This window comes from Plodia interpunctella, chromosome 18 (genome assembly GCF_027563975.2).
Source record: "Plodia interpunctella isolate USDA-ARS_2022_Savannah chromosome 18, ilPloInte3.2, whole genome shotgun sequence".
NCBI classification, from domain to species: Eukaryota; Metazoa; Arthropoda; class Insecta; order Lepidoptera; family Pyralidae; genus Plodia; species Plodia interpunctella.
Genome location: NC_071311.1, coordinates 2,325,827 through 2,349,131, shown reverse-complemented (window position 1 = coordinate 2,349,131; position 23,305 = coordinate 2,325,827). Strand labels below are relative to the sequence as shown.

Genomic DNA, 23,305 nt, shown 5'->3' with positions numbered 1-23,305 from the left:
AAGCAGTTTGCAGTAGGAATGAGGATTCAAATGGAGATGTACGATGAGGTGGAATGTCAATCACATAAGGGATTTGACCATGGCGCATTTAAAATAGCTAAAATACAGAAATATATTTCGCTTTCTGTGGTTCAGGCTCAGTGTGAAGGTAAAGTCATAGGTTAAAAACCGCTAGTAAATTGCGTCTCAAAGAAATAGTGCGATGAATTTTATGTACTATATTATGTCAAATAAGTCGTTTGATATGTTCGGCTACCAGCTATTAGTGCTATCATAGTATTGTTTTTTTTTTTACATATTTTTCGTGGTCTTAAGCCGGTTTATTCCTCTCCTATGGGAGAGTCTGGACATGTTCGATTGGTAGCATCATGAATATGGTTATCAATCGAGCATCATATTATATAGGTATGTAGGTGAAACTATGTAAATTTTAAATATTAGTGATTAAACGAAGAGTAAAAATAAGTTTGAGTAACGACACAAGTTTACAGTCATAAACGTTACCAAACCTCAAATTACACGTTCATTACCAAGAACAACATATTGCATAAAGTACCTACATTTCGTGTTTTGCGTGTTACCTATTTATTAAATATTTCTACATATTTGTTAATACTAAAGTAGGCAATAAGACATTTAGGACTGGAACTTTTGCAAAACAGTCTTTTGTTGGAGTACAAAATCATAAGTTCCATTAGGTATATACCTATAAATAGTAATAGCAACACAACAAAGCACACTTTTTTAAAAATAAAATTTCAAATCACGGGTTCTCTTTTCTTTTTTTTAAATTTTATATCTGAAGTGCCATAAAGAAGCAGAAAAAGAAGTAAACTCAATGCACTAAACTAAATAAATTCTTCATTTTTTAGAATAAAAATACCTAATTGGTCTTTTTGATTTTTGAATAATCGTTGACAAAATGGTTCACCCTATTCGCCATTTTTAGGTATATTGTAATTTCCAGTTTTGTCGACGAATATTATTTCTGCATTTTGACACATTTTACGATGCTCTTGTAAACCAATAAAATTGCTAACGAATTAGAATATTTTCCTTCATCACACGTCTTTTGATCAATATGATATGACTCAATCTCACATGTTCACAGTAAAGATACCGTTTCGTTTTACGCTTTCCACCCGCCACGGTGGCCGCGTGCTACTGTTTTTCTAACTGGAATTCTTCACAAGAAAATATGAGCACCGTCTATTAAGATAGTTAATTGCCGATTTCTGTGTCCATTGCTCGCGATGACCTGCTTTTGTTATTAGCTGTGTATTATAATATGTTTTGTCTAGCGGGAGACGGATGCTAGGCAAGTAGGTTTTATATTCATTTAAGCAGATTATATTCATTTAGTCAAATTTCAAACACATATCTTCATTTACGTACTCAAGTACCGAAACTTAGTAAAATAGGCCAAAAATTGAATAAATCTAAATAAATAAATAATAAATATATTAGGACGAATCACACAGATTGAGCTAGTCCCAAAGTAAGTTCGAGACTTGTGTCATGGGATACTAACTCAACGATACTATATTTTATAACAAATACATATATAGATAAACAGCCAAGACCCGGGCCAATCAGAAAAAGATCATTTTCCATCGTGACCCGACCGGGAATCGAACCCGGGTCGTATTATTCTCAGACATTTCAAAAGTAGTTATGATTTGCAAAAGTACAGTTCCTTCCCTCAACCCAATTAAATCAAAGATAACATTTTTGCGTTGCACAAATGCGTTGCATATTTGATCTGGTTTGAAAGTAACAATTTCAATTACTTATTCAAGGCTGTTTTATTTTTTAACCTTAATATTTATTATGTATATTCGAAGCAATCACCGTTCAATGAAATTTAATTCTGCTTTCTGTTTTGCCATCTTTATGTGATAGTGGTACACAGAGGACAAAAATGGACAGAGGATCATCAACTATAAATATGTATAAATTAAGATAATTCGTGTTTATATAATGTGTAGCACAGAAGTATTCTAGATACATATTCTTGTAAGTATGTAAGTGATATGTAACAATTAGAGTATCAATTGCGGAAATAAAAATTGCAAAGGAGTTAGATTTAAAATGACAAGTTTTGTTGTATATTTATTGCACTCGACAATTGCATAATTGGATATCCTTCAGATTATATTCTGCACCATCAGAATTAATTACATTCAGTAATCCAGGAGGTACTTAGGTAGGTAGGTACTAATCAATTAAAATATTTCCATTTTGGTTTAATTCTCGCTGCGTGGTCTTATCAATAAATCAGTGAATGAGCCCACACAAGTACCGTGTGACGACCGACTTCTTCATTGTTAATTAATTCAAATATACTTTAATACTTAATCTGTAGTTTGAATAGGCGCTAAAAGAGAATGTCACCGAGCGAAAATTACGTAAACACCGTACAGTCGTACTATCCGATTACGTTTGACAATTATTTAATTTCCAGTCGTATCGAAATCCATTGTTTACGGAGCATCAAATCGCGCCTTTTCTCTTAACGTTTCCAGTGATGCGTACTTCTTACGTCAGCAAGGCAAAGGTATTTCCCTGTGCAGCCAAATGGTCTATCTGTTGCGTTCCATTACACAATCGAGCGCCAATCACCCGTCTTAATTATCAACTTTCTCTCAAGTCAACGAACGGCGCGGTAGGCCGCGTGCCTCAGCATCAATACTCTCGCGATTAAAAAAATAATAATTAAAAAGTTGATTGCGCGGTCGTACGTGCCCGCGGCGGGATTCGGCTATTGTTATTTTTCATATTGTTTTCAATGTGCGGTTTTGTTGTAAAGTAGATCGAGATCTATTTGAAATTACATTGGATGTGAAACAAAAAAACTTGTTAAAATACTGTTACACAAGTATTTGAAAAATTTCCGTACCTATATCAGAGTTGATTAATGCAAAGTTAAAGTTTTTGAATAAAAATTGTAAAAAACCATAGTATTAGAAGGTACTCCGTATAACATAGTACCTACTAATTCCATGAAAAAAACACCTTTCAAGTCAGTTGCCATTTTGTGCCTAATTCTATAATTTAGAAAAACAAGTGATCTTAAAACTAACTAATAATAGGGCAAGTTAAATACAGGACACAACACTACGGTCAATCAGCTCTTTTTGTTTTGAACAACTGTGCAATGTTAACAGAAAAAAAAACTAATCATCATGGTATTTCCGTGGTTAAATAACTCGCTTTTATACAGCTAAAGAGCTTGCTGATTCAATACAAGGCATACATTGACGACCTCGGTGGCGCAGTGGTAAATTGCTTGCCTATGAACCGAGAGGTCCCGGGTTCGATCCCCGGTCGGGTCATGATGGAAAAAGATCTTTTTCTGATTGGCCCGGGTCTTGATGTTTACCTATATATGTATTTGTTATAAAAATATTGTACCGTTGAGTTAGTATCCCATAACACAAGTCTCGAACTCACTTTGGGGTTAGCTCAATCTGTGTGATTTGTCCTAATATATTTATATTTAAATATATTTATATATATATATATGTATATTATTACCAAATTCAACACGTCTACTCCCAAATATGTCGTGCGTGATTAGGGTTGTCACAATTTCTAACTTTTAGAATAATAAGTTTTGGACTTCTGAAGAAAGAGTTAAGAATTTCTTTTATTATTTTATAATAAACTTATGGTTTAGACATATTGTTTACCTCCTCCGTCAATAATATGTCGATGTAACAACATTGATGGTAACAGTATTACGAACTATAGTAAAGCACACTTAAAACCGAGTCACTATAGGAAACCGCACCTTAACCGACTTACCACAAGTGAAGTGCCGACTTCATAACTGGACTTTTACTTTCCTGGCTCATTATGTTTGTAGTCAGTGACGATTTTCCGTTCAGAGACTTCATACATTAAATATTTTTATTAAGTTATAAAAAAGCTAGCGACTCGGAACGCACGGGTGAAAGGTAAAATAAAATTTATATTCTCGAGACTATGAAGATCTATGGGTGAAAACAGCCTCAAAATCCGTTGCATGGTTTTTTAATACTCTTTTGTCTGCCATAATTTTCTATCTACGGATTTTTTTCTGCAAATCACGTTGATTTTTTTCTAGATCATGCCGCCATATTTTGCCAGGTCTGCCTTGAAGCCCGCGCCCTTAGGGAACCAAAGTTATTTTCAAAGTAAAAAACTAAACTTTTTGCTTTTTAAATTGTAAAATAAAAGATGCTGAATCGTAGTGCGAGAGTTATGAGTTTGTGATTCTATTACGTTTCAATCACTAGACTAATTTTGATAAAATCATAATAAAATCTTACTACTACGCGTTCGCCACTGGTGATAGTCAAATTTTTATTAAAGTCACCTAAAGGCATATGTTTTTGCTTTTATGTGAACGTCATCTATGCCTTGTCTATGTACAATAAGTTAGTAAACTGAGGTGACGCGAGTAGAATTCAAACCTAGGACCACTCGATCACAGTTAAACTTAACCACTGGAACATCGCTTCCTAGTATAACTAGATAACTCTCTAATTTGATCTTACGTAGTTCATTGTAAAATCCCGGAAAAACTTAGAAAACCAGAGATTAGCTAATACACCAAAGCCATTCTAATCTTTCTCTTTCACTCTTACGCCAGTCAACAAAGATGGCTGTTAATAATATGTTCTCTAAGGAAGAGTAGAACAATGACGTATTGTATAACTAGTACTTCGATCATCTCGCTCGATGAGACAATTGCTGTTTTAATGACGTGGTTTGATCATTTAGTTACGGTCATAGACGTTATCTGTCTGGCTATGATGTGATGTGACTGTCTATAACGGGTCACTGGTATTGGTATAAAAACGGTTGATGTCAGGCAGGCGACTGTTCATCTAATCAGAACCTAATCTTCAAAATTTAAAGGTTGTTTTACGGCTCTGGGAGTCACCGAGCGGACCCTGGGCTCCAACGCTCAACAGCTACGGAAGAAACCGGGAATGCGCTCATACGTTGTATGGCTTCGGGAGTCATAGAATGAACCCGCCACCCGTGTGTGAAGTGAACTGGAGGTGTGTGCGAGAGAGAGCTTTTAAACTCGCGATTTTTTTTTTAAATTGACAACACTCAACGACACAAACATAGAACGGACACAACACACCCAGAACCGCAGACAAATATTTGTGATAACAGGTACAAATATTTGAGCGCGCTGGGAATCGAACCCAGGACCTCCAGTCCAGTTAGCGGGCGGGCGTGGTGACCACGACACCACGGAGGTCGTATTTAAACCAAGTTAGCACTGAAATAATTTGAAGACACAATTTAATATTAAGTTTCCGTTTTAATGGCCCAAACAAGACGACCTGCTGACCCCGCTCACACGTACCATTCTAATACCGCAATGTTATTTAACAATACGCTTTTAGGTTTTGGCCAAACGACCGGTCCAGCTGGGAACATTTTAATTTCGGCGTAACTGTGTGCAGATAAAGTTTGAAGAAATCAAACGAATAACTCCATTGTTTACGTTTACTTGCAAAGTTGAAGTTGAGGTCGAAACTGGCTGAACACAATAACATGTTTAACATTAATTATAATTAGAGGATAACCTAGTAAGTCTCTAAAACTGTAAAACTGATTTAAATGGGAGATAATAATATGAACACTCGACCTGAATTCGATGAAAGCTACTTTTCTAACCTTTTGGTTTATGAGCTTCGATGGCATAGAACACAGTCAGATACGATTGTTTGTAATTTTTTTATTGTACAAAGAATACACCTTAAAAGTACATATACATGACAAAAAGGTAAGTAAAAATATGCAATGGCGGACTTATCCCATGCAGGGATCTATCTACTATAGCTGGTCGACCAGTCGACCAGCGATAGTTTGAGAGGATATATTTACTCAATATTAAGTCGTATGTCAAACTAAGGTATAACCCCTTCGTTTACACCGGGGCGGTTCTTCTACAAAAATCTTAAAAATTTGAATGTAGAATATTACAGCCTACTACAGCTTACGAACAGCTAGCAATATTTACGATGGGCGAGCGGTATAGGAAGTTCAAAGGCTAGAATAAATCATTGGGCCCTATCAACAATGGCTGCTCCAGTGTGAATGCACTTGACTGCACAGCCGTGGGAATAACGGGTTGCTGAGTGCATGAGTGAATACTTAAGAGGACGTTATCATAGGCCTGGGATAAAAGTAAAATCCTCGTTTCGACAGAAGGAGCAAACCCAAACTCTGGGCTTCAACCATCCGTGGCTGAAGAAGAAACCGGGAAAGAACTCTGATAAAAAAAGAGATCCAAAAATAATTCATATGCTTTGACTTTGTTTCAGTGTAGAAAAATAATTCTGATCTTTGGTCTTTCTAAAGCTGACAAGTTGACTTGACGCATTCGCCAAAAAAGTTTCAGTATCAAAAGGTTAAAATTAATCTAAAGAACTAGGCTCTATTTTCCTCTCTTTCTTCTTTTTCTTAGATTTCAAAAGTACCTAGACATACAAATAGAAATATACACGTGCTTGCGTAGATATTTGTCAACGGTTTTGATTGTCCAATGTTTGCTTATTTGTATTCGTGGTCATTGAACCCACCAAAGAACTGTGCTGTATTTTTTTTACTATTTTCCAACGATTTTTTATTGACAGGTGCTGTCAAAATGTGACAGATTTCACTTGACGATTGGAGCGATTTCTTTTCAGCTTTAATTCAGAGTTGTTCGTATTTATTCATGCCTGCCTGCTCAGGTCTAGGCATAAATCATGTATTTGTGCAACGGTTAGATTGTTTTATGCGGTTATATTATGCGATGCATCTGCGAGTTTATGCATTTTATGAAACTAAACGACATTGAGACGTAATTACTATTGAGTGGAGTAAAGAGCATTGCTTTTGAATTATCAAAATTTATAAATATATTAACTAACACTACAATACTACAAATTATTAAAATAATTTGGTGCACAAAATAAATAGCTAACATTTAAATATTCACATGTCGCCAGTTACGATTACATTGTACATTTAAAAAAAGAATGTCAAGCTTAGAACGAGTTTAAAAAAATAGACCTAGTATAGTTGTTTAACACTATCTTCATATCTTCGTTAGCAATTTAACACCTCTTCCATTTGATCGTAAATCAGCAGTAATGTTAGGCCGTCCTACGTGTAGCCCACACGTGAAGTTTAACATAAACGTTAAAACACCGTATAAGAAACAGAAAACCTTTCGTTAATTCTCATCTACATAGATGTGGGCTTGTTTACTTTATTGCTTTAGAATAAAATAAACATAATGAAAACGATTCTTGTAAGAATATCGTTATATAAGTATATTTTATTGCAGCCACATCAATCTTACTATTAAATAAGATAAAAAATCTCTCACTGTTGGTACATATAAATAAATAAATAGCTAAAAAAGAGGAAATAAGGCGGGTTAGATAGGAGCTGGATTTGACCAAGAGTAAGAACGATGTAAATTTTATGTTTCCAAGAGTTGATAATCAATAAAGATAAAAATTGAATAAACAATGAAACTTTCGAGCAACATGGGCTTGCTCCTATGTGATAAAATAATGATTAATTAACTATCAATTATTGCATCATTGATTAACTCAGCTCTAGCATAATATGATAGTTCGCGTAGTGGTCCAAAGGCGTTAAAATTAAGATAGCCTCTCTGTCCGCAAACTGATACCATTCCAAAATAAATTTGTATGAAATATTGGGAATTCGGGATTGACCCTACCGCTCCTCATCTTTCTGACCCCCTCGGTGCCTGGTATAGAGACTGTATGAAAGGAACCTAGTTGGTCGGCTGTGGCTCCAGTAACAACGGGACGTAACTCGCTTTACTTCACGCCAGAATGATGCATTGGATTGAGGTGACTTTTGTGTGGTGATAGTTGGAGAACTGGATGGGATATTTTTTGCCATCGGCGGAGCAACGGGCAATAGTTAGTTAGTATATTATAATAGATTTTTCCATATCATAAATTAATTTTATAACTAGTTTCTTGGTGGAGTATAATTTCAATTTTACTCTGTTTCTTTTTTTTCGTTCCATCGTTTTTACTTTCATTTCATATCTCAGCTTCGATTTTTGTGGCTGGCAACATATAACACTAATATGGTAACAACCTATAACGTACAATATGTGAAATCGCACGCGCAGTTAATGACAGTGGTGCAAGCGTGTCAGTGAACAGTAACGGCGAACGATGCGCTTCGGTGCAGCTCATACTGCGCCAGCAATGCAGCGGGAATACAGAAAATATAATAAAATATTATAAGTCTGCATTAGCAAACTGCATCAGACACATTTTTTGCACTGCAAAGGAAACACAGCATATCACATTAACGGTATAAAAAACGACAGAGTAGAGAAAATATCAGAAAATCCGTTTTAATAAAACTGCATTCATGTCTCTGAAGTTAGGCCTGTGTATAGAATAATTGTTTATGTTAATTATATAATCCCAACATCTTCAGAACTAGTTCCACCAGTATCATTTGGCTGCGTAGGCGCAAGGTCGCAGCCTACTAATTCACAAGCGGAATGCACTTGGTGCAGTCGACGTGACATGGTTCTGTTTAGTCTGTGACGGGTCCATTGTTTCTATGTAGCTTGGATTACAGGTACTTTAGGGCTTTGTGAATCATATGTCACAGTTGGTACTTTAATGTTGGTACTTATACGGTTAGTGGTACTTGAGCTGAACGAAAATTATATTGGGAATGTTTATCTATATTATTCTATTTTTCTCTTTTTGTAACTTTGTAATAGTACAATTTAGTAGACTTTGGTTCTCAGGTTATTTTTGACCGAGCGAGCGAAGTGAACGAGGTCTACAATCAATTTGGGGCAAAAATATTTTTTTTGTATGTATGTTTGTAACGCGATAACTTTCGAACTATTGGTCCGATTTTGATGAAATTTAAAAAGTGTTTAGGATCTGCCAATAGAATTTTTTAGTTCATGGGGCAACAAAATCAGTTAAGCTGTTTTTGAAATATTAACAATTTTGTAAAAATGTATTGTATTCGTGAGGTCTAAGTTCGCGGCGAAAAACTATCTAGTTTTTCGCCGCGATTTTTTTAGCATTATCTCATCATAATAAAATAAGACTGTTTTAACGAATTTATGGACACTAATCTTGGCGGAATCTCAACTAGTTGAATAGTCCATATTTCTACGTCTGCCCAGAGCTATACATAAATATTTTCTTGTATGCCACTTTTCTCCGTTGGTAGGTAATATACAGTCGACAGCACTATGAAACTGTCGGGTAGTTTCATGGTTCGTATTCGGGTAGTATCGCCGTTTACAGATCTAGGCAGGGTGACTGGATATGCGGTTGACTATACTCCATTTCAACCTCAATAATATCATGTAACTCCAGAGCAGACGTTGGTGGAATGTAATCACAATCTGCGAACATTCCTAATGGAAGCCATTCCGGATTTCACCAATATGTGTCGGCCTCAACCCAGTCTGCGCATACACCACATGTATAATTCAGCACGTATTGTCCACATGTCGACCGATCAAGCCATAGTCTGTAATGATAATCCGTCCATACTAATATTATAATGTGAAAGTGTGCTTGGTAGTCCTTTCTCGCCAGAATTGGAAGCCAGAGGATTGGAATGGAGTGTTTTAGTGTGGTTAGATAGTTTAAGAAATGGCAAGTGATTGCCTACTTTTTAGCTTCTATATAGCAAATTGTTCCAACTTCCAACTTTTTGTCCACATATTTGACACAATTGGCATATCGCCAAGAGACCAGGAAACTCTTTAGAACTTTATCTATCGAATTTGGGACCACTTCGTGTAAATACAAAACCATGGCAGCAAGAAAACACGCTGTTTTAAGTCCTTTTTAAAACTTTGCCACTTATCTCTAAACGTATAACTAAGTACAAACTTACTCTCTAATGTCATATAGTTGTTCTATAAGTACACAAACATGTAGTTTGCACTGTTATATAGTACTACCTCCATTCTCAGCTGAGTCACTTATCGCGATCTGACAAAAACAGGTCGCTTTTACTTGCATACTTTGATGATGCGGCGGAAATGTGATAAATACTTCACATCTTTGAACATTCTGTTACTTTATAGTTGGTGATATGTATAATATATATTTTATATTATGTGTTATTAAGTATGCTGTAACGTGCACGTAATTATTAATTTTATTTCGATAAGTGAATTATTCTTATTAACTCTTAAAATTTTTGTAAGTATTCAATGGAACAAGTCGTGTGTATAAAAAAATTTTCTTTGTATTTCCCGTATGTACTATTCTGAAAAAATAACCGATTAGGCTTAGAATGTAATTCTATATACCAGCTTTATATACGCCGCCACCGTAGTAAATTCATATATATGTTCTAGGCCTTTTAATTTTCCACATATTATTAAAACCACCAAAACAGATTATTATTTTTACGAGTTGTATCCCATTGCTGGACAAATGTCTCCATTCTTTCTATTTAGTCCGGTCTTGTATTAAGTCTTACCACTTATCTAAATCGCCTCAATGTCAATTTTTTTGTTTTCCAGGTTAAATAACCTGTTTGTTTAACCGTTTGTTAACTCAGATAAATAAATATTTATCTGAGTGAACAAACGGTTAATCAAATATCTTAAAACTAGTAAGAAAGAGTATATAAACTTAAGTATAACCATCAACGTTATCCAATAAACGCGTGTGTCTATATCTGTATATCGATTGAAGTTAAAGAAATTAGAAATTTTTAGTTATGTCTTCAATGGTTTATTAAACGCTGCTTACGAAAAATAATTTAAAAGCGAAGGGACGGGACCGGTTACCAAAACATAGAGACATATATAAAAACAACTGTAGGAACTGTAATATTATGTCAGGAATTTGGTTCTTATATAACTTCTGATACGATATCTTCACCACTGCCAATCTAAGGACATAGAAGCCATACCAGGAAGATATTACCGAATGACACAAAAAGCACTGGACTGACCATATTCATCTGAAGTATTTCCTTGGCTAGGGCGGTTAGGTAACACCTATTTACCATAATAGTAAAGCCTTCCTGCTTGACGCAATAGTTGCATAACGAAAGGGATTATTTTTATTTGGAATTCTACTTTTGGAATGTGGTGGAACTGGGCTGGACGTGTTTATTGCTTGTCACGAAATAGTTAATCAAATTTTCTTATGGGAGCGAAAGAAAATATATAATGTATCAGCGACACTGAGGATGAGAGGAGGAAATGGGAACACGCGAGAATGAGAGAGAGAGATGCTTTTGCCGGGCACAATTAATCTTGTGTATACTTTTTACGTAATTAATTGTTTCATTTTATTTGTTTTATTAATTTAGTTATGTCATTTTATAAATTGTAATTTTGTATGCCAAATGAAACTGCATAGTTTTTAATCTACATTTTCTGATAAGTACATAATTTACTACAAATGTCTGACGAGATAAATAATTAATTGACAGGGAGAAGAAATGACGAACTGAATGATTTATTCCAATCTGCTGGAATCCAATATTAAGGGCCTGCTCCAATGTTCACTGATAAAGAATCTGATATGTAACATGTCGAACAGTTATAGAGTTGAATTAGAAAGTAGAATTTTTAGTACGAATGCGATTCAGTTTAGGTTCCTAGATTGAACTTAGTTGCATTGGAATCGTTCCGTAAAAGATGATGATAGGTCTGCTGGCCAGTCACTACCGGCAGCGAGCAGTTTGTTTATCTGTTAGATTACATTATTATATTTTACAGATGTGGTGAAACAAGCCCTAAACCTTATTAAAATCCTCATAGCTTAGCCCATGAATTCTGATAATACATTTTACAGTAAAGGTTTTCGAGAAACGACCCTCACTCTGCCACAAATGGACGGACAGCTCAATCCGTCCGTCGCCATATTAGTCCTGGATGAAAGCTGCTCTAGAATAAGCTCGCGCCGTATTAGGGCTTTACATAGAGTCTGTTGAGATACACCTACGAGATAAAAGCTTTTAAGGAAATATGACTGATCTGATGATTGTGTGCTATATTAAGAATTTGTTGTAGTCATCATACTTCACAAGTTTATAACCACATTATAAGAAAGAACCTGATATTATAAGAAAGTTCAAATTCAAATTAAAACAATTTATTCAGAAATTAGACCTTCACAGGCACTTTTCACGTCAATTTTTACATTAAATAGTTATTTCTCACAAGCTACAAACTACTGACATTTAAGAACGACCACTGCTGAGAAGAAATGCCGTTCCGAAAACATTTGAACAGTGTTTGTCCCTGTCATGCCAGAAGGGCTTAACATTATTGTACTCTTACATTTTTTTTCTAATAATATATAAAAGTACATCATGTACATAGTCATAAAGTATATCAAGTTTGTAAAGACGGATGTATCATAGATCCTACCTAATATTATAAATATTATATATATGCGGAACTATGTTTGTTATAAAAATATCGACAAATAATGATGTTGTGTCTTTGTGGCTTGCAACATGAAAATATTTGATTTTATTAATCCATAGAAATAGTAGTCTATAGTAATTATATATATTTATATATAATTACTTATATATATAAATATATATAATTACTACAGACAACAGAGTTTATAAAAGGCAGCGTTGTTTTAACGAGTCACGAAAGATTTCGCGGGATTTATCAAGATTCTCGATAATTTTATCGTTTGGTCCAAGTTTAGGTTTTAGTCTAAACGTTGACAGGTTCTGCTTGTTTTCCTAAAAATAATTTTAGATTAATGAAAAATATATTTCGCTATCTAGTTATCTCGCTCGAGTGAAACCTACAGTTAGTATTTCTTTTAACGGGCTATAAAACTTCAGTTTCCACACAATATTCTCTGTCAATCACGAATGTGATCCATAAATTTCACGCATGAGACAGTTTTATGATATGAAATTGTTGTAGACATGTAACTACGTTGTTGGAATAAATTAATATTTAAGTGTTTTGTCTTCTTGTTTGTACTTGCATGCTTCATGGTTTATTAGATTATGTTTTAATCCTAAGAAAACACATATTTTGTATGTGTTTTCTTAGAATTTAAAAATGTGTAACTCACTTTTTCTCCACAGTCTTCTCACCCATGAATAAATTAATAAATTGGCAATAAGCAAAATAAGAAAATATACTTTTAATTTGCTACAGAAATTCGATACCAAAAGGGTCTGTTATCCCAAACCGCTCACATCGCATACCACCGTTAAAAGCTCATACGTGATAATTTCCAGCCAAAAGTACAGTTGAATACCAAGATAAGATGTTGTCAGAATATTCGCAACCCTCCTCCGCTTGTGATTCGCGCCGCCGTTGTAGAAGCTCACCACACGCGATCAGTTCCACCAGAGGGCACAGGAATGCGAGTTAGATGTAAAGATTATTGCACTCCATCGCTTTGATAAATAAGCCAGATATTCCACCGCTGTGGTTCGCTACTACATTTTTTTTAGTAAACTATATTGTAAATCATCGTACTTTCAAGTACAGGGTTGTAAACAACTTTTACTTCGACTTGACCTGATTAAATTTTCTCTTGAGGCTAAGTAGGTAAGATAATTGTCATAGTTATTGTTTATGGATGACATTTCATAAATTTCTAAGATATTCGATTTTATTATGCTCGTAGATATTATATGATAAGTTAAAGATTTTGTTTGAACATACCTTTGGCACGTCGGATTTGAAATTATTTCTGCATATGATTATGAGGAAGGTCAAATGTCCGACCTTCCATGGGATGCTGGGGCGAAACCGCACGACTTAGCCAGAATTAACATAATATGACCAACACTGTTCAGAAAATTGAGCTGTATAAGTGTTTCATTCGAAATTTCATTCCATATATGACATCGATCAGTGAAGTTTGTTGCGCCGCTTCTTCACCTGTGCTTTCGGAAGTCGGCAGTAGACTTGTAATTTTTTGACGTCAATAAGTGATGTATATCATCCTAAATTGAATAAAGAATTTTGAATTTGAATATAACTCGTAAAAAGGATAATACCTAAGCTACTATAACATAAATATATAAACAGGTTATCTAAGTCGGCGGTCGTCAGGTTTGGTATGGTCCTGATATTTCACCGCGCTGCTTATTTCTCGTAATTCTGTGACACATTGAATCATACTAGAGTATTTTTGAAAATCATAATGAGATGAAAAATTCTGGAAACGAGCGGGAATTGAACCCACGCCCCTGTCTATCCGAGACAGTGCTCTTGACCACTGAGCTATCGAGACCATGCCAGTTCGGCCGAATTGTTCATCTTTTTTCGTCTTACGTCGACTCGCACGTCTTACTAGAGTAACGCACGGGCGGTAAAAATTTCGCGGAGAATGAAGGCGCGAGCGAGTGATTGTGATTTAAATTCAATTCGTTTATTTGCTCAAATGTGGGTAAACAGATATTACATGTTACAGAGTTCCGTCACATTACCTTATAAAGGGGCGTGCAAATATTTTAAAGTTAAATACAATATTTTTCGCATGCAATCTACGTTACATTCATATTTTTTTGCGGTAACGATATCCTTAGTGTCAATTTGATAACCAATAGGAAACAACCAATAATTCCGCAATAGGAAATTGCGGAAGAATATTGCAATGAACAATTTTCTTTTCAAATAGGTATAATAAAATAACGAGATGTTGTTTTTTCAAGCGTGTTTGATCGTAAAATTAATTCTAATTTCTGTATTTACTTCTTCGTAATTCTGAAACATATTTTCCAAACCATCCTTGATTCTATGTGATTTATATTTAAAAACTTTAACAGAGTAGAGTGGAAGAACAATTAGAAAGAGAAACCTGGCACTTCTTGCAGATGAAAATATAATGCTGGTATTCCATCCGTACAGTAAATTCAGCTAAAGTTTATGGACAGAGTTTCAACAGGGCTTAAAACTCTGCCAAAAGGGAAATACTTTTTAAAATTACTTTGACTAGGCAAACATATGGCTCACTAGATGGTGATCAGCGCCTATGAGCACCAGGGTTGTCATGTCACACGCGCGTTATCAACTTGCCAACCAGAACGAAAAAATTTTAGGTATGTCCAGAGTCACGTGGGTGTTTCCATGGCCGCAATCCGCATGCCTTTTGCCTACTTATTAAAAATAATGGACTACGAAACTTACCAGATAACAGTCGATAGGCTTCTCCCTCGGTCTGTGGTAGGCTTTCTGTAGCTCCGTCTGCTTTAGCGCATGCGCGATGTGCAGCGCGCTCGCGTCAAACCGCCCGTATTGGTAGTCCGGCGTGTCGCGCGACAACTCCCGCGCAGGCGATGCGTGCACGCTGTTGCCATTTGTCGCACGCGTCGGGGACACTGCGACAAATTCATATTTTTTTTAGTCGAGTGGTTAAAGTTTCTCGAGTCAAAAAGATTCGAATACTTGTGCTACATAATTTGTACCTACTAGCATGGCCTACTAGTACCTAATTTGGGTTTTATAGACCATTTTGCTACCGGTGAAAGAAAATATCGTAAAGAACCTGCGCACTGGTTGATATTTCCATATCCATATAACATAAGCGATCCATTACATCCACACAAGCGATTACTTGCCACTATAGGTACGACGGTAGTCATGAAAGTTTATCGAGAAGATGCCTTTCTACTACATCGTGTAAAACATAGTCGCTACCCGATGTATGTCTGTCCCTATGTATACTTAGATCTTTTAAACTACGCAACGGATTTTGATGCGGGTTTTTTAATAGATAGAGTGAATCAAGAGAAAGATTTAGGTGTATAATTAGTTTTACCCGACCGAATCTGGGACTGGCTCCTAGTTAAATATAAAGCGGTTTTTTGGCTGGCTGAGGATAAAATCGTTGAAACGCTCAAATGATAGAGAGAAATTAATATACTTTCAATCAAATTGCTACTCCTAATAGTTAAATTAAGTATGAACCACATTGTGATACAAGGCTGACTTGCACATTCTACTGCATGGGACAATAGTAAAGCAATGCATAATTAGTGGCCATTTATATGCGTACAGGCGCTGCGCGGGCGCCGGCTTTATTGCGATTTTAAGCCCACAATCAATGTGAAGATGAGCATGAGTAGTTGTTATATTAGATACTAGCGGTTCGGCCCGGCTTCGCTCGAAAATTCGTAATATATTATACACTTAAACCTTCCTCAGGAATCACACTATCTTTTGGTGAAAACCACATGAAAAGTAGTTTTTTAATTTATCACGAACAGAAAGACAGAAAGGCGCGGTAGAATAATATATTATTTAATAGGTATTTAATAATATATAAGGATAAGGAAGAGAGAGAGGTTGAGGAAAAAAATAATAATTATTTGCTCTTTATTGCACCAAAGAAATACATAAAATAATAGTTATATCCCACAATACAAGTGCAAGGTATAAAGGCGGATTTATCGCTAAAGCGAGCAGCAGCAATTTTGTGTACCACTTTTTAATTTAAGTTTATTTTGACTACTACTTTTGAATTTAATTCTTTTTTGGATTTTATTCAAGTCACATTTCGACAAATCGTAACTCCTCAAAAACGTAGCATTCCAGCTAGCTCGCTGGTCGTTCGGTGCTTAATTATTACTTAATTAACATATTACTTCAAGGCAAGCGGCTGATCCTGCATTGAGAATTACCTAACTGGCTTGTTGCCGGTTGTTATGATGTATTTTATGCGATAAAAGGTCGTATATACTCCTTGACTGTTAAGCTCTTGGGTCTTGAGGCTTTGGAGTTTAATTTATTAAAAAATTATGTTAAATATGTTAATTTTTTTATTAAAAAATTATGAATGCTAAATTAAATTTACTAACCCATCTGTCACCTTCTTAAAACATTACAGTAAATAATATGAATTATGTCCAAAATATGGAAGTCGAATATGTTACGAAATTCCAATATTTTATCCTAAAAATATATCAGAATATTCCCTTTTATAATATTTAGTTTAACATGAAAATAATAGTAATGAATTAGTTATATTCAAGAATTGAAACGTTGCAGGACGTTTAAAATCTAGTAAATTAAGTGTATGGATACCAGTTAATTTGAATGGACTATAAATTCGGAAGGTGCTTAAGCGTACAGTGCAATCTATACTAAACCTAATCCCTAAGGTTTTATAGCTGGAATTTCCTTAACTCCAATGTGTAAAGGAATGGTGCCAATGACCAACGTATCGTATCCACAAGTTACCGAGTGTACACCCAGTGAAGTAGGCGATATTTTTTGTGGCAAAACAGCTGTGTTGCAACGTGCTAGTAAATAGAGAAATAATGTTTACAATGTGACGAAATTGTGTTGAGAACCTTGGGATTGTTCGAGCGTATATAAATAAATGCGTGTGCGAAATTTTATTTAATTAATTTTTTCGTCAAGAATTACAAATGTTACATTTTAAATTCAAAACTAACAGAACAAGTCGTAAAAAGTAACGTCTCGTCTGAAATAGGTAGGAAATATTGCAACGGCTTGCTGCAGTGCGGGTGCTTGCCATAAACGGGTGCAAATAAAAATGTTGTCGAACATTACCCAAGCGTTACACTTAGCCAAATATGGCGGGTGTCGTAATTTTACTTGATAGACTTTACTTGGTACCATGTACATACACTACATCAACTAAACGTAAAAAATATTTTTGTTTTTAAATAAAAGTAAAACTGAGACAGCATTATCCTTAAAAGATAATTAATATAGAAAACTCTGTCCATTAATGTTTTATTGACAAGGTAATAGAAAAAAATAATTAGAAAAAGTTATGTATTTCAAGGATAAAAAGATGAATGAACTGTGCGAAAGAGAACTAGAATGGTGTGAAAGAAATAGTGATGAATGATAATTACACTATTACGTGTTGATGAGAAGAAACAATAAGAATAAAGTATGAATCGACCTCGCAATATCACTAGTAGTAAGCCGTAATAATAGAATAGATAGACAACATGGAATTACCAGGTACTCGTATGAAGTACTTACTAAATCCATGATAGACAATGAAAACGAATGGATGACAACTGGTATGCCAAAAATACCTTCAGGTAAGAGCATATCGTGAGAAGAAATATGAAAAAGAAATGAATATAGATCCTAGAAGTAACAAGCAAGATATCAGGCATTTTTGAAGTAGTTATACTCCCATAATCAAGTTGAATAGAAAGACAACTTTTACCAAATTGAAACGACAAAATTTTTTTTTCCATCAACATTAAAAAGTAATAAGCAACAACACATCGCACAGTTCCCGTGTTGCGTAAGCAGATACAAACACACATACGATTCCACTTTTGATAAACCGTGCGACTTTTTTATTCATGTTGTGTAACTGATAATCGTGATTTGACTCAATCTATGTAACAAAACCCTATTAGAAATTGCTTGAAGTTTGTAACGAACCATTGTGGTGAGTTCACAGATTTTCGATTTGCAAAATAAATATTGTTCCAAGTCATGTTTTCAATAGATTTTTCTCCAAATACCTGGATATTTGATGAACCTCATTTCAAGCCTCTCAAAAACCCTTTTAATGCTCAACTTTATTTAGATTTCCATGTTATCCAATCAATGTAAGAAACACTACCTCTAGTATCATAATTAATAGTGTATACTTGTCCTAAATCAGTATACCACACTAAGTACCACACATTCCATCGACATCCAAACCGCCGTAGCCAGCCCATGTACCATGCTTTAGGTCACTGGGCTGGTCCGTGGAATGCTGCCGGCTATTTTGCAACAAGTTCTTCCATCTCACTCTAAATCCACCGCTCTCGCTTCCCGAATCATGCCGAAGGTCCAAGAGCCTTCTTCGGAAGTCAACCGGATTCTCGCTATAGACGCTTCGTCTAAAAATATTGTTGGACATTACTGCTTTGAATCACGGGAATATAAATTGTGCACGTTTTTCGAAGTTTATAGTCATGAATAAAACCTTTATAACTCATTGGACGCAATTCAAGCGGGTCCGGTCCCAGTTTGAATGGCGTCAAATGAATTTGACGGCTTGTCTAAAAAACGTAATGGTATAGCGCGGGTTAAAAGCTAAAATATCATTGCTTTATCATCGATTCTTGATTAACAGTTTAAAAGAGAGTGTATAAAGAATTTCACTCGAACGTATGAAGCAGGAGTTTTAGGTTAAATTTCTATTTATTAGTACGTTTCATGTCTTTAAATAAACGGGATATAATTGAAGTACCTATATCTAGGTACATTCTTTCAAAATCACGAGTCTGGCACGATTGCAACTGATGACATTGAACTTAATCATGGCTATTTTTGTCATTGTGTTTACTGACCTTGGAGCCGACTAGACTTCTGATAACCTATATAGGAAATAGACTAGTTGTAGCAAGGCAAGCTAGTAGATTAGTTACTTTGTTTGAGTCACAATGCAAAATACTTCAGATTACTTATTGGTAGACACAACAGCATGAGAGAAGCAGACCTTTAAATATTGAGAAATCATAATGGTTACAATTTTCTATTAATAATTTTTTGCTTTTGTGTTTTTTACCACTCTCGTCCATCTATATGGCAAAAATCTGCTTCACCATCTTCCAAACCATTCTGTGTGACCAAACCTAACCATTTCTTCATATTTTTGTAACAAATCTAAGTTACATTAATCAGCTTTGCATCAAATTACTTCTACAACTCGCAGAATTTTAGAATCAGCTATGAATGCGCAGCCCACTGCTATTTACAATATCACTGTTTCAGCATCGACTTTAGTCAAAATGAATTTGTTTTCCGGAATGGAAGATACTCCATGTACCAATTTATGTAACCCAGCCTGACATGAAGCCTGAAATTCTTCAGTGGTGTGAAGAATCAAAAAATGTTACAACCATCGTTTGGGACGAGGGAGTCATAAAATAAAACAGTGAAAAACTTACGTTCATTTTCATGACTGTTCCTAGCGTGTCCCCTAATCTGCTCATTGACATAGTTGTTGCTCTTGGGGACGTTGAGGGCGCTGCGGATGCCCACGGACGAGTTGTCCAGATGCCCTGGACCAATCTTGGGCACGTGGCTCGAGCAGTATACCTCCTTGTCCTCTGTCCAGTGCTGGTTGTTGTAGTATGTCTGCGGAAGACAATGTTTTAAAGTAAAAATGTGAAATGCGTTTTTGTAGAGCTCTTTCTCTCATCTGAGCGTTTCATGGTTATTTCTTTAGCTGTTGAGCGTCGCGATTCGCTTTCCTATATTTTCGTCTCTACTTCGCCCGGTCGTCGGCATCCCTAGTTGTCAGAAATCATATTTTGTTGTATTCATTATCGATTAAGCTTTTGTGCAAGCAATCTAAACTGATTGCTGGAACAAATAAATATAGATACTTTGTTAAATAGGATAATTATGGGCAGAAGTAATGAAGATGGACGTAGTCATTCATTCAGTCATATCACGGTGAAGCTTATTATAAGGATAAATAGAAATTTATAAATACCACTAGAAATATAGATGACTGATGCATGAACTAAAACACTTCAAATGTCTTTAGTCATTTTCTAGACTCACTAAATAATTCCAAAACAAGTCAACAATTATGCAATCTCAGTAAATTGCGAATTTGATGAGTGCTTCCTTTTTTTTATTTTATTCAATTTTGTTGCAACAATAGATGGACCTAATGCCATTTTTTGTGAACTATTCGCCGAAAATTCCCACACAATAACAACTAATAGTTCTTTATTAGGTAACATAGACAATGCTAGCTAATTAACGATGCAATTGTTTTACGCTAACAAGATTTTGTGATGTCTCATTTTGCAGTTACAGAAATGATCTCGTGTCACCACAGACGGAACTCATTCAACTTAATCATTCTTGTACGCACGCAGGTGTCTATCAGACAACCATGATACTGATTCCAACGCTCAACGGCTGGGGAAGAAACCGGGAAAACGCTCAGATGAGAGAGAGAGAGAGAAAGAAAGAGAGAACAGGTGTCTATCAGAAATAACAAAGTGAATATAAAGAAATGTCTATATTTTATGACACAAATCAATCAAACTACAAGTATCACGAGCAGAGTTTTTGTCAACAAAATTTGTTCAGCTATTTATCGTAATACGCCGCTCAATTACCGCGCATTGATAACATTATAGTTTGTAACGTCAGCCATTCAGAGTTTTGATGTAATACAATAACCAATTTGTGTTGAACTACGTCGCAGCAGAGAGAGATCATCTGAGCTCATTCCAGACAACAAAAACTGATCAGAATATTGTTTTTAATTCCACGCCGATTATTACTGCATATATTGGTGGATTCATTTAAACAAGCAAAAATTTAAAAAAAACAATCAACCCGCGTGCCTGAGAATCCTTACGTTGAGCTCTTTAATTTGATACCCGTACACCGTACGAAAAAAAAATAAAAAATTCGAAAATTCGAAACCCATATTCGAAAAAAAAAATTACGAATGTAATGTTACCTTAATTAGGTATGTAAATCCCTTTCTTGAGCGGTTTTTGGATTTGCAATAAAAATTAATGATTGGCAATAAAGAATATTACATACATAACAAGATACGAGCGAAAAATACCTACCTACCTTTGCATTCGGGTATAAAAAAAGGTACAGGTTTTTTTACAGATTGAAAAAAAAGGAGGAATTTCTCAATTCATACTGACATTTTATTACGGAAAGGGACATTTTAGAGGAATAGAGACTATGGGAAAGGGATATTTTTGGGCGCCGACTCTCAGTCACAAAATTTTGTCACATCAATATAATGTTTTTCTTCACATTTACACTGTTATATTATGGCGGCAAACAAACGTTTTATTGAGATTTTTTATTTATATAACATTATTATTTTATTAACCTACTAATTGTGTTCACAGGTCTAACTACCTTTTCTGTTACACGTTTTTTCGTCTACTACGTAATTTCTACACAAATAATCACAAATTCACTACTTCGGCGAAAGAAGGACAAACATAGCATACTTTCTCATTTTTACAGTGGTGATATGATACTTGATTTTACCAGCGTATCAAAGGTCAAGTTAGCTTGGTTTTGTTTCAATAAAAATTGAATGGTCAGTTGAATAGCGACAATGCATCAAAGGTAATGAATTCTGTATGGTTATGCTCGATATTGTGTGATGGGAGCGGTTTTGTCATACACAAGCTCTGAATGTGTTTATTGTAATGTTTACAGAGCATAATTAAGTTTAATGATTCTATTTTGTGGACCATCCATGATGCGTTCTACATTAACACTGTGAAGGAAGAGATAAGGCTGCTTTCAGGACTATGCAAAAGTCAGCTCTTAAACCATTGTAATGAGCTTGGACAAGATAACAACTTTAACTACAAGAAACGGCAAAGCGACACGACATTCAGAATTTGGATTCCAGATATAGCGACAACTGGGGAGCGGCTCCGACAGCTAAAAGTCGCCCAAGACTGATTGCTGATGTCATAAAAAAATTTACATTACATAGTACAAAACAATATATATATATATATATATATATATATATATATATATATATATATATATATATATATATATATATATATATATATATACGATTTTTTAAAAGATCAAGAGGATGGTTTATATCACATATTATAATATTGCACCGGCGCGAAGCTGGGGCGTGTCGCTAGTAGACTATAAAAACTATAAATATGAAAAATAACTAACGAAACGGTTGAAAATCGTCAGTTCCGTCTCAGATATAGCTGTATAAGTTAATACTAAGTCTAAAGAAGCAGCTTGCATGGGAATATATTCCTTTCGATTCTTTTCTAAAAATATATATCATATGTCTTTTAGGCATAACGTAATCAATAATGTTTTTGCCCAAGGTTGTAAACTTACCTTAGTAAGTCAGCTGCACAAATAATATCAAAACTTAACATACTGATATGTTATTACAAAGCCACCTGTATCAGACACCAGGAGGCCTCACAAAAACTGATCAATACAATCTGGGCCGACATTGTATGCAAATTGGTATGAAACTCGTATTAATTTCACTTTTAGGTATCGGTAGGACACATTGCCATGAATATGGCCCGTACGGTTTGTAATTATGCAATTTTTTTTTCAAAGACATTATGTGGACAGTATGTTGTTATGTTTTTAGAATTATTTGACGACCTCGGTGGCGCAGTGGTAAGATTCTTGCCACTGAACCGAGAGGTCCCGGGTTCGATCCCCGGTCGGGTCATGATGGAAAAATGATCTTTTTCTGATTGGCCCGGGTCTTGGATGTTTATCTATATATGTATTTGTTATAAAATATAGTAT

At 35.1% G+C, this 23,305-nt stretch overlaps 1 protein-coding gene across 1 annotated transcript in view; it reads right to left on the bottom strand.

Annotated features, from left to right (window-relative positions):
• The window catches only part of Hil (Hillarin), a 51,130-nt gene that overhangs the window by 14,192 nt on the left and 13,633 nt on the right, over positions 1–23,305 (bottom strand). Inside the window, exons 3-4 of the mRNA XM_053759076.2 lie at positions 19,933–20,122; positions 15,182–15,372 (exon numbers count right to left, since the gene is read on the bottom strand). Of these exons, the coding sequence (XP_053615051.1) occupies positions 15,182–15,372; positions 19,933–20,122 (381 nt within the window). The remainder of the gene's footprint in view (positions 1–15,181; positions 15,373–19,932; positions 20,123–23,305) is intronic.